The sequence below is a fragment of the Macaca nemestrina genome, chromosome 5 (assembly GCF_043159975.1).
Source record: "Macaca nemestrina isolate mMacNem1 chromosome 5, mMacNem.hap1, whole genome shotgun sequence".
In the NCBI taxonomy this organism is placed as follows: Eukaryota; Metazoa; Chordata; class Mammalia; order Primates; family Cercopithecidae; genus Macaca; species Macaca nemestrina.
In genome coordinates this window covers 69,325,826-69,338,416 of record NC_092129.1, presented here as the reverse complement: position 1 = coordinate 69,338,416, position 12,591 = coordinate 69,325,826, and the positions used below count along the sequence as shown (strand labels likewise).

Below are 12,591 nucleotides of genomic sequence, written 5' to 3'. Positions count from 1 at the left end.
GGAGTTCTTGAATCTTTTGTCATATTCATTCAATTGGCACACACACATCAATCTCTTTGATGGGCCAAGCCTAGGACCAGATGCTTGGAGAAGTCCAGATCCTCAGCCTCAAAGATCCTAGATTCTAACAGAAGACACCAACAAATGGATAGACAATAATGATACTGTGGATGCGTCTACAATGGGGTATAGGCTGGAGCTGAGGGGGAACACACCTAGGAGGGGATCTAACCCAGCTCTCTGGACAGAGCCCGTTAGCAAAGAGGGTGTTCCGGGCCAAGGCAACAAATTTTACAAAGCATCAGAGAAGAAAATACATAGAATATGCCAGAAACTCCAAGGAATTTGGCAGAACTGGGCATGAGTACAAGGCCAAAAGATGAGGTGGGAGAGGCAGAGACAATATTTCTCATAAGGCATGCAGAGGGGTTTGGTTTCAAGCAGAGGGTGGAGTTATCAGACTATTCTGGCAACTGGGTGGAGGATGGATCAGAGGGAGACAAGCCTGGACATGGAGAATCCAATCCCAAGGTGGTGGCAGCAATCCAGGAAAGTTGGACACAGGATAGATTTGAGACATATTCACAGAGGACAAGCTGGGTGACTGGGAGCATACTGGGGAGTCAAGGAAGAGGCCCAAACTTCTGGCTGGAGCACTCACAGGGATCAGGGAATGCCGGGCCCTGACAATGGCAGGAGGGAAGGTGGCGAGGGGGTGTGTGGTGGGAGCAGAGGCCTTTGGAGGAAAAGTCTATTCTTACTTCATCTGAGACCATCACACGGGCTGGTCAATTAAGCCTAACAGAAATCCTGCCCATTCTGTATTTTTCTGACTTCCATGGTGCAAGGCATTCTAACAATAAGTGAAATAGTTTACTAATTTGAAATGTTTATGAGGGTTCTTGTCAGACGAGAAAGGGGAGTTTTAATTAAGTGAAAGGAGCTTGGCCTAGGAGAGTGCCAGGCTGAGCACACAGAGCTCATCTTCTTTCTCAGCCCAAGAATGTAGCCCAGCTCCTTTGGGTTCACCACCTGATCTGAAGATGCCTGAGGAGAGGGCCAAGATTACATGCCTAGAAATACTTTGAAAATGAAAAGCTAGATAGACACAGGTGCTTGGTCTTCACCTCTGCAGAGAAACTGACAAAGCAAAACCATCATGTTAATGTGTTGTGCAAGCCACACATGTCAACAGGCTTGTAAGCAGCTCCATTTATTTGAGTAAATATCTTGTAAATAAATCATTGGTAAACAATACAAAATTAAATACATTTTCAAAAGCTTGCCAGTATACGCAAAATTCACAAACATAGTTTTTTTAAAAAAATTAAATATGTTCAGAGCACCCTTGATATAAAATGCCTGACCCCCATCCTTGGACAAGGCCATCTGGAGACATCTTATGGTAGGTGGGTTTCTGTGGGAGGCAGCAGGGAATTCCTGGAGGGAAGGAATTTCTACTCTCACCTATTACCCATCCCACATCCCATCTGAATTTTGATCCTTCTCCAAAGAGCTGATAACTGAGAGGGCTAGAACATACCACCAGGCCTAGCTCCAAGCACGGGGATCAGGGTGCACAATTAGGGCCAGGAGCACCCAGAGTCCTCAACACAAGCCATTGAGAGAAGCCAGAAATGCAATCTCCACACTTCCAAATCAGCAACGTTGGCTCCTAGAGCGACTGTCTTGAGAGAATGTGAGGCTTTCTCACCTTGACACTTAACACTCGGTTTACACCCACTGGTCTGATGCTACCCAGGCACAGAAGCTACCAGAATGTATTTCTAAGGAAGAAGACACTCGATCTGCTAACTTTCTTTTGATCTGCTTTCCTGGAGACAGAATAATACACAGTACCCGGTGGAAAGCAGACGATTCATTTCCACACAATGCTTCCTTTTTCCAGTGCAAAATATCACTTAGCTAGAGTGGGCATTTCTCTAGAAATCAAGTTAGTTCTTCAAATTAAGGGTTCATACAACTTTAAAAGACCACAAATGAGACAATAAGCACATGACCTGGCAAAGCATCCCAACCAATGAAATAATAGAAATTCCATAAATTAAGCCCTTGACCAACTTAACATTTCTGTAGTGTAGCACATTAAAATAACGGATACACTGAATTCTTTCACTTTGGTGCATAAAGTGAATGTTGAAGTCAGCAGCACTCAATGAAGAATGCCTAGTGACCTCTTGAAAACACGTGTGCTGGGACCTCCAGTTAAAGGACGACCACGGGTTTATTCCATCCATGTGAAATATAACTCACATCAACATTTTAACTTAGTTGTGTGTAGATATATACAAGTATGAGAAATTTGACAGCTGAGTCAAATGTACAACTTAAGAAAAAAATATTACCAAACTACTTGTAAGAAAACTATCTTCCCTGTATCATAAGGTACTAAACATCTGAGTCCTTGCAGAAAACGCATCCTGGCACGGCCCTTCAAGTGTCCACCTGCTTTGATAACCCTTGGTTGGGCTGTGGCTGGAGTCATGATATCTTTGCTATTAAAATATTACATTAACAAAAACCTTTAAAACCAAAAATGGAACACTCTTGAATAAATGTCTAATAGAACCCCCCACCTTCACACCAAAAAAAGAAAAAAAACAAAAAACAAAAAACGTTGTTCATAAGGACACCTATTATTTCACAAAAGTCTTCATGAAGTACAAATCCCAGGACCCTTTCTTCGTTTCCAGGAGAGTTCCACCCTGTTCCAGAATCATACAGTCTTCTTCTGTGGAGGGCTCAGTTTCCTCATGCCTCTTATCCGAGAAAGCAGCTCTTTGATAAATTCCTAAAAGAGATCAGAAGAAGTTAATATGAGGGTCACTATTAAAATTCTGTGTTTAAAAATCTGCTTAAAGTAATTGATGTCAACCACAGTTAACCTTAGTTGATGAATTTGGTTGAATGTGTTAACCCCCACTGGTATAATACAGGAGTTTTAAAAACAAGAGTACTAAAACTTCACACCACAATGCCTTCTTGTTGTTCTACTTTCTTCAGGGGGGAAACCAGGCTACTTTCACTACTGACATGACCTACTTGGCCCCCGAGGCATTTTTGTTGAGATCAGAGCTATTTAACATTACCACGAAAATAAATTACCTGGTGATCTCACAGATTCTGAGTGAGCCTGTCCAGGTTGGGGTCTGAGATTCTGCATTTCCAACTAGCTCACAGGTGATGCCAGTGTTAGTCCTTGAACCTCACCAAGAATAGCAAGGCTGGACTAGTGGCTCTCAAATTTGAGTGTGCATCAGAATCACCAGGGGGACTGCTATGGTTTGAATGTGTCCTCCAAATTTCATGTATTCGAAACTTAATCCTTGAATTAATATGTTGATGGCATTTGGAGGTAGGGCCTTTGGGAGGTAGTTTGGATTAGATAAGGTTATCAGGGTAGGGCCCCCAAGGTGGGACTGATGACTTTATAAGAAGAAGAAAGTCCTGAGCTGGCACACATTTGTCCTCTCACCATGTGATAACCTCCACCATGACATGACGCAGCAAAAAGGCCCTCTCCAGATGCCAGTGCCATGCTCTTGGACTTCCCAGCCTCCAGAACTGTGAGCTAAATAAACCTCTATTAAAATAAAATACCCAGCCTGTGATATTCTCTTACAGCAACAGAAAAGGGACTAAGACAGGGACTCATTAAAACACACAGTGCTGGGATCCACCACCAGTGTTTGTGATTAAGTAGATCTGGGCGGGACCTAATAAGGTACATTTCTGACAAGCTCCCAAGTGACACTGATGCTATAATCACTGGAGAATACTGCACACCACTGGTGTGGATCACACTAAGAGTCTTTGGACTTTTTTGACAGCAAACTATAGGTAAAAAACCAAACGAAAACAAAAACACACTTTATGTCACAATCCAGTACCTACAAACACATATCTGAAATTAAAACTTACAGAATACTTACTACATGCCACGCACTCTGGCATTTCTATTCTACTCTAATTTCATTTACAAAGTAATGCTAGAGAAGACTCACTAAAAGGATTTCATGACCTCTAAATTGATCAGAACCTAAAGATTGAAAAATGATCCAGAATGGTTCCCACTTTACACAATCAGGAATCTGTCATTGTTGCCTCCTGTTTTAAAATGTTTGGCCGCCAAATAAGTCATATTTATTAGGTAACAACTACCTGGTCTTCCTGTTTTACATCTGTCAAATACAAAGCTAACAGCCAGTCAGACTTTCTGATCAGCAGTGACAGTCAGTAAGTGACAGAACTGAGCACATTAGGGACTATCTGAGAGCAAAAACACCAAGAAACTTTGCTGTCCATGGAGCCATCTGAAAAAACAGCTCTCAATCTCCCTTACCAATTATAACCCTCACTCATGAGCTCCCAGACCAAATGAGCCATGCACTACTCTCTGGCTCTAAAGCACAGTAACCCTAAATATTTAATATTTTATTAGCATCAAAATTTCTTTTATGAATAATCTTTTCCCTATTATAAAAGTAATATGGGTTTTTTCTAGAAAACCTGGAAAATACAACCAGCAACAATGCAGTCCTCAAAATTAACTACTATTAATATATTTTCTTCTATGGATATTGTTTTCACCTAATTAAGATCATACCATATAAATATATCCTTTTTCTTCACTTAGCATTATGTCAGAAGCATTTTCCCACATTAAACAATCTTCCTAAAAATTAATGTTAGTGGTTATATAATCTTTTTGTAAGGATGTTATACAATCTACTTAATTCCCCCCACTACTGGATATTTGGATGGCGCCTGACTTTTCAAAATTATAAACCATGCCATAACTAATGTCTTTGTGCATAAATCTTTGTCTGTAGCTTGGATTATTCCCTTTGGAGCGCTATCCCAGAAGAATGTAAAGTGACTTAAATATTTTAATCACCACCATTTCTGAACTTGTACAGAATGGAATACAAGTGAAGTAAAATGGAGGCCTTATTTTAACTTTCTGAACACTCTCTATTCTGATTTAAATAATTTTCTAGGATAAAATCATGCCACATTTTCCTATTTATATTCAATTTTCATTTTGCACATGTAAATGCATTTCCTATTGCCTCCTGTGTTATGTAGTTTAACCAATACATAGTATTCTGCACATACAGTTTCAGTTTTGTTGTTTTCGGAATCTGTTATGCAAGTGACTACTACAAAAAGTTTCAGTATTTGAATGTAAGCTTGTTTTTTGTTTGTTTGTTTGTTTTTGGGTTTTTTGTTTTGTTTTGTTTTCTTTTCTTTTTGAGACGGAGTCTTGCTCTGTCACCCAGGCTGGGGTGCAGTGGCATGATCTTGGCTCACTGAAAACTCTGCCTCCCGGGTTCACGCCATTCTCCTGCCTCAGCCTCCCGAGTAGCTGGGACTACAGGCACCTGCCACCACGCCCGGCTAATTTTTTTGTAGTTTTAGAGGAGACAGGCTTTCACTGCGTTTGCCAGGATGTTTTTTCTTTTCTTTTCTTTTTTTTTTTTTTAAAGCAAAGGTCAAAAATCACAAACCCTATAATTTATTTTGTTAATAACTTGTAATTTTTCTGCACTATTTTAATAACACATTTTCACAAAGTAAAGACTAAAATTACATAAGGAATAATCGACCCTACAGACCTTTTTCTTCACAACAATCAAATTTAAATTTGGATAATTAAAATCAAATTTGGTAACCAAAATCAAATCAAATTCAGACTTTCTCATAAAGCTAACCATGATGTACATAAATCTCAGAGATTAAAAAGTTTAAATAAATGCTATTTGCCTTGTGCATATGATATATTCACATTAATGAAATACTCATTTTAAATTTTATATTAACATAATTTATACATCTATATCTTAATACACTATATTGTACATAACATGCATATTTTAAACTGTTCATTAAATTTGCATAATGGGGTGTTCAGTCGAGTAAGTTAAAAAATAGCAAGACCAATATTTATTCTTCATACAGAAACTTGGCAGTATTACTTGCACAGAAGGATTTTGTTGATTACAGATGATTTGCAAAGAAAATTCAAGGATCTCTAGTCAAGAATACTTTGATGGCTCTTGGCTCCTATTACTCAAAAGCACTCTATTTCAGTAACAATGTATCTCATTTGCTCCTAAAGTACTATCACTCTGACTTGGGTTACACTTACTCATTTAGTCAGAGAATGGCTGCTCCTTTGAGGAAGTCAGCTCTGAGTTAAGACCTGAACTAACAGAGAGGGGCCATCTTGGGAAGATCTGGGGGGCCTAGGTCACAGCACATGTGCAGAGTCCTGCAGATAAATAAGCATGGAAGTGGAAGTCCCTGGCACAGAATGACCGGGGTGACTGTGGTGGACCAATACCAGAGGGCTGGGCCCAGTCACCAGGGCCTCATAGGCACAGTAAGGTGACAACAGAGTATCGCAGTGGAAAGCTCTTGGAGGCTCTGGAGTAGGGCAGCAGCAGCATCTGATTTATGGCTCTGGAAGATTCCTTTGGCCACTGTGGGTCTTATGAAGATAACAGTGAATCACAGACCAGTTTAAAGCTACGGCAGTACTCCAGGCAAGAGACGCCAGGGGCTTAGAGTATGTTGATAGAAACCCAAATGAAAACAAGTGGGTAGACCTGGGACCCATTTAGGAAGCAGAGCCAACAGACCTTGCTGCTGGACTGAGTGTGGGAGTAGGGTGTGGCGGGGAGCGGGGACAGGAAAGCAGAAAATTCAGGTCACTGTTCCGCATCAACTGGAGGAAAAGATAGTGCCATTTGCTGAGACGTGGAATAACTGGAGGGAAAAACAGCACACTTACAGATTTGTGATGAGATGTCAGGATGACAAATATGACTTTGGACCTCAGCTCATGGTTGAAAACATTAACATGGACATCATCGGCATCTAGATCAGTACCTTTCAACTTACATACAAAACCAAACCAAAAACAAAAAACAAAAAAAAAAATCTATGTGTGAATGTGTGAGCCCTAGAGATACCAGCCTGAAACAAATATTTTGTGAAAAATAGAACTTATTTTATTCTGAAAAAATAAAAGTCAAGACCAGCAAATGTGTTCCTACCCACAGCTTGTAAACACACAGTAATCTAGACCTGGACTATTCAATACGGTAGCCACTAGCCATATGTGGCTATTTCAATTGAAATTAAATTAAATAAATAAAATTTGAAATTCATATGTTAGTCATGCTAGCCACATTTCAAGTCATAGCCACAGATGGCTAGTGGCCACCATGTGGACAATGCCAATAGAGACTCTATTATCCCAGAAAATTCTGTTGGGATGTACAGATGCTGCTGCTTTAAATTATAGGACTAGGTGGGATAACCTTGGAGTTGAGTAGAGTATAAATAGAGAGGAAGATAGGGTCAAAGGCCCTCTAACAAGTGACATTTGCTAGAGGAGTTGCAGCCACAAGAGCTAGGGGAAAAAACCCAAGAGAATGTGCTGTTCAGAAGCCAAGAGAGAAAAGTGTTTCTAGCAAAAAGAGGTGCTCACCTAAGTCAAGTGCAATGAGAAGTTAAGTAAATCAAGGACAGAGACAACTATATTGGATTGGGCAAGAAAGGGTCAGTGTGTCTTAGATGAGACAAATTTGAGTAGAATGGTTGGGGAAGAGGCTACAATATTCCCAGTGATTTTTTTTTTTTTTTGTAAACAGCTTTATTAAGGTATAATTGAAATGCCATAAGCTGAACATATTTAAGGCAGACAACCACTGCAAGCATACTATCTGCATGATCAACATCATGGACACATCCAACACTTCCAGAAGTTTCTTCTTCATGCTTATGTGCAATCCCCCTCTCCTCCCATTCCCAGGAAAAACTGACCTGTTTTCTGTCACTCCAGATTAGTTTTCCTTCTCCAGAGTTTTACATAAATAGAATCATAACACTGTACTTTTTAGTGTGGCTTCTTTCACCCTGCACTATTATTTGGAGATTCAGCTACACTACTGCATGTGTTAATAGTTCATTTCTTTTTTGTTGCTGAGTAGCATCCATCATAAAGATGTACCACAATTTATCTATCCACCTGTTGGTAGAAATGCGGGCTGTTTCCAGTTTGGGGCTATTATAAATAAAGTTATTTAAAATATTCATGTACAAATCTTTGTATGGAATATGCTTTCATTTCTTTTGTGTAAATATCTCTGAGTGGAATGGCTGAATCACTGATCTATTTATTTGTCTATGTTTATACCCACACCACATTGTTTTGAAAAGTATGGATTTATTTATAGTAAATCCTGAAATCAGGTAATGTTAGTCTGCCAACTTTGTTGATCTTTCTCAAAATTGTTTTGGCTATTCTAGGTCCTTTAAATTTCCTGAAGAACTTTAGAGCTGGGCGCGGTGGCTCATGCTTGTAATCCCAACACTTTGGGAGGCCAAGGTGGGTCAATCGCCCAAAGTCAGGAGTTCAAGAACACCTGGACAACATGATGAAACCCTGTCTCTACTAAAAAAAATACAAAAATTAGCCAGGCATGGTGGCAGGTGCCTGTAATCCCAGCTTCTCAGGAGGCTAAGGCAGGAGAATTGCTTGAACCTGGGAGGCGGAGGTTGCAGTGAGCCAAGATTGTGCCATTGCACTCCAGCCTGGGTGACAGAGTGAGACTCCATCTCAAAAAAAAAAAAAAGGAATTGTAGAATCAGCTTGTAAATTTCCCTGTTTGGGTTTTGATTGAGATTGCCTTAAATCTGTAGATCAATTTAGGGAGAACTGACATCTCAACAATAATGAATCCTCTCACCCATGAACATGATTTATCTCTACTCTCAGTTAAGAACTAACTTATCTCAGCAATGGTTTATAATTTTCAGTGTACGAATATTGTTCATCTTTTGTCAGATATACTCCTATCTAATATTGTTGATGTTATTGTAAATATTTTTATTTCCAATTGTTGCTGGTATAGGGAAATACAATAGATTTTCATATATTTATCTTGTATCCTGCAAGCTTGCTGAATTCCTATTAGTTCTAGGAGATTTTTTGTGGATTCTATTGAATTTTCTACACAGTCGTGTTGTCTATGAATGAAAACAATTTTACTTCTTCTTATTTAGAAGCCCTTTATTTCTTTTTGGCCTAACTGTACTGGCTAAAAGCTGCAATACTGTGTTGAATAAAAGTGGTGAGAGTGAATACCCTGACCATGTTACCAAACTTAGGGGGCAGCACTCAGTCTTTCACTGGTAAGTATGTTACCTGTAGGTTTTGTGCAGATATTCTTTACCAAGTTAAGGAGGTTCCCTTCTATTTCTAGTGTGCTGAGAGTTTGTATCAGGAATACAGGCTGGGTTTTCTCTAATGCTTTGCATCTACTGACATGATTAAAGGGGTTTCTCCCCCTCCTAGTTTTTTAATGTGGTGAATTACATTGATTTTCTAATGTTAAACTAATCTTGCACTCCCGGGATAAACCCCACTTGATCATGATGGCTTTTTTACATATTGTGGGACTCAATTTGACAGAATTTTCACATCCATGTTCATGTAAAATACTTGTCTGTACATTTCTTTTCTTGTAATATCTTTATCTTTAGTATCAGGGTATTGCCAGCTTCATAGCATGAGTTGGGAAGTATTCCTTCCTCTTCAAGTTTCTGGAAGAGTTTATGTAGAGTTGGTAGGATTTCTTTCTTAGATATCTGGTAAAATTCCCCACTGAAGCCATCTGGGCCTATAAGGCTTCTTGTTGTTGTTGTTGTTGTTGTTTTGTTGTTTTGTTTTGTGTTGTGTTTGAGGGGAAGTTTTGTATCAAGTAATTCTCCAGAAGACATCAACAGAGTGTCCTACGATCCTTCGATTCAATTCAATTCTGACCTTTTTTTTTTTTTTTTTTTGAGACAGAGTCTCACTCTGTCATCCAGGCTGGAGTGCAATAGCATGATCCCGGCTCATTAAAACCTCCACCTCCCAGGTTCAAGTGATTCTTGTGCCTCAGCTTCCCAAGTAGCTAGGACTACAAGCACATGCCACTATGCCCAGCTAATTTTTGTATTATTAGTAGAGACAGGGTTTTGCCATGTTGGCTAGGCTGGTCTCAAACTCCTGGCCTCAAGTGATCTGCCTGCCTCAGCCTCCCAAAGTGCTGGAATTACAGGCATGAGCCACTGTGCCTGGCTGATTCTGACACTGTTTACCTGGAGTTGGAGTTATAGTTAGATGCCACAGGTTAAAGCATCAGGCCCACAAGCCTGACTCCAGCTTCAGATGCCAATTCTAGGTCCCAGGTTGTCACCTATACTTCTGGCTGAACAGCTATAAATTGGGGTTCTCATGACCCTCTCTGTGGGTACAATAATTTGCTAGAGCAACTCCCAGAACTCAGGGAAACACTTATATTTACTTATTACATTAATAAAGGATGTGATAAAGGATACAGATGAACAGCAAATGAAGAGACACACAGGTCAGTGCTTGAGGGAAGGAGCATGGAGCTCTCATGCCCTCTCTGGGCTCCTCTCCTAGCACATACATATGTTCAGCAACCCAGTTTTCTGAACCCCATAGTTCTTCAGGGATTTTTATGTGGGCTTTATCATATAGGCATGATCAATTATTAACTCTACCTTCAGCCCCCTTCCTCTTTTTGGAGGATGGTGGTAGGGTTGAAAGTTCCAAGTTTCTAATTGTGGCTTGGTCTTTCCGGTGACCAGCATCCACTTAGGCACCCACCAAGAGGTCCCTCATTAGAACAAAAGAGACTCCTATCACCTAGGAAATTCCAACAGATTAGGAGATCTGAGGTCAAAGAACTCAGTCAAGAACTGAGGTCAAAGATGAAATATTAGAACAAAAGATGTACATAGCACCTGATTGCTCAGAAATTATAAGAGTTTTAGGAGTTTTGTGCCAAGGACCTGGAGCACAAGGCGAATATGTATTTCTTATTATATTACAAAGTTGAGGCAGGAGAATAGGGTCTGGAGGCAGGGAACCTAAGGCTGATTTGCACAAACTGACTAGAAGTGAATCAAAAGGAAAACCTTAACTTTCCACACTCAGGTAACAAAAATATCAGAGGCTATTCTCTTTGCAACCCTCCCCACTTTCTGCATTGCAGATGAAAAACGGAAGGTACCTCTGATAGGTCCCCTCCTGCAACCAGACTGGTCACAGGCCTAGTCTTCATCTGCACAGGGGTGTAACTGAAAATTCACTTCAGGCTCTGATTGGCTGCCTTCTGCAACCAATCAGACTGGTCTCAGGCCACTACTTCATTTACATAGGGTGTAGCCAAGTAACCAATGGGAAACCTCTAGAGGTTTCTGTAACCAGCACTCCTGAGCCACTTGCTCCAGCCCACTCCCACTCTGTGGGGTGTACCTTCGTTTCAACAAATCTGTGCTTCCATTGCTTCATTCTTTCATTTCTTTGTGTGTTTTGTTCAATTCTTTGTTCAAAACGCCAAGAACCTGGACACCCTCCACTGGTAACAATATCATGCCTATTTCAACTAAGTTGTCAGATTTACTGGCACAAGCTTGTTCATAATATCTATAGACTCTGTAGTGATGTTACCTCCCTCATTCCTAATATTAGTAATGTGTCTTCTCTCCTTATTTCCATTTATCATTACGGCTACAAGTTTATCAATTGTATTGACCTTTTCAAAGAATCGGCTTTTGTTTCACTGATTTTCTTTATTGGTTTTCTTTTTTTCTTCTTCTTTTTTTGAGATGGAGTCTTGCTCTGTTGCCCAGGCTGGAGTGCAGTGGCACAATCTCGGCTCACTGCAACCTTCACCTCCCAGGTTCAAGCGATTCTCCTGCCTCAGCCTCATGAGTAGCTGGGATTACAGACATGCACCACTACGCCCAGCTAATTTTTTATATTTTCGGTAGAGATGGGGTTTTACCATGTTGGCCAGGCTGGTCTCAAACTCCTGACCCCAAGTGATCCATCCACCTCAGCCTTCCAAAGTGCTGGGATTACGGGCGTGTAATTACACTGCGCCTGGCCTGTTTTTCTGTTTTCTATTTCACTGATTTCTGTTTTTTTCCTTTATTATTTCTTTTCTCCACCTTGCTTTGGGTTTAATTTGCTCTTCTTTTCCTGGTTTCTAAGGTGGAAGTTCAGGCCATCGCTTTGTGACCTTTCCTGATGCAGACATTTACTTCTATATGTTCCCACCATCCCCCAACCCCACCAGGAGCACTAAGCATTGTTTTAGTGGCATCTCACAATTTTTGATATGATGGGGTTTTATTTTCATTCAGTTTAAAATAGCTTCTAATTCCCCTTTTAATTTTTTCTTTGGAGTGGGTTATTTCGAAATGTGTCATTTAGTTTCTAAGTATTTGGAGATTTTCCAGATCTTTCTGTTACTTATTTCTAATGTAATTCCACTGTAATCAAAGAACACACTTTGTATGGCTTGAATCTTTTTAAATTTGAAAATTGCTTTCTGTCCCAGAATATGCCTGTCTTCGTAAAATTCTGTGTGCATTTTATTAAAAACCAGTCTGTCTCCAAGCCAATGTTTCACCACTACCTTTATACAGCCTCCTCCCATGTAACTTGTACATGCATTGAACATGCTGAAAGGATGAACA

At 40.1% G+C, this 12,591-nt stretch overlaps 1 protein-coding gene across 1 annotated transcript in view; it reads right to left on the bottom strand.

The window, feature by feature from the left end:
- Nucleotides 1-1,197: 1,197 nt before the first annotated feature.
- The window catches only part of LOC105489029 (protein phosphatase 1 regulatory inhibitor subunit 14C), a 108,418-nt gene continuing 97,024 nt past the window's right edge, over nt 1,198-12,591 (bottom strand). The window contains exon 4 of the mRNA XM_011753595.2: nt 1,198-2,812. Coding sequence (XP_011751897.2) covers nt 2,738-2,812 — 75 coding nt within the window. The 3' untranslated portion in view covers nt 1,198-2,737. The remainder of the gene's footprint in view (nt 2,813-12,591) is intronic.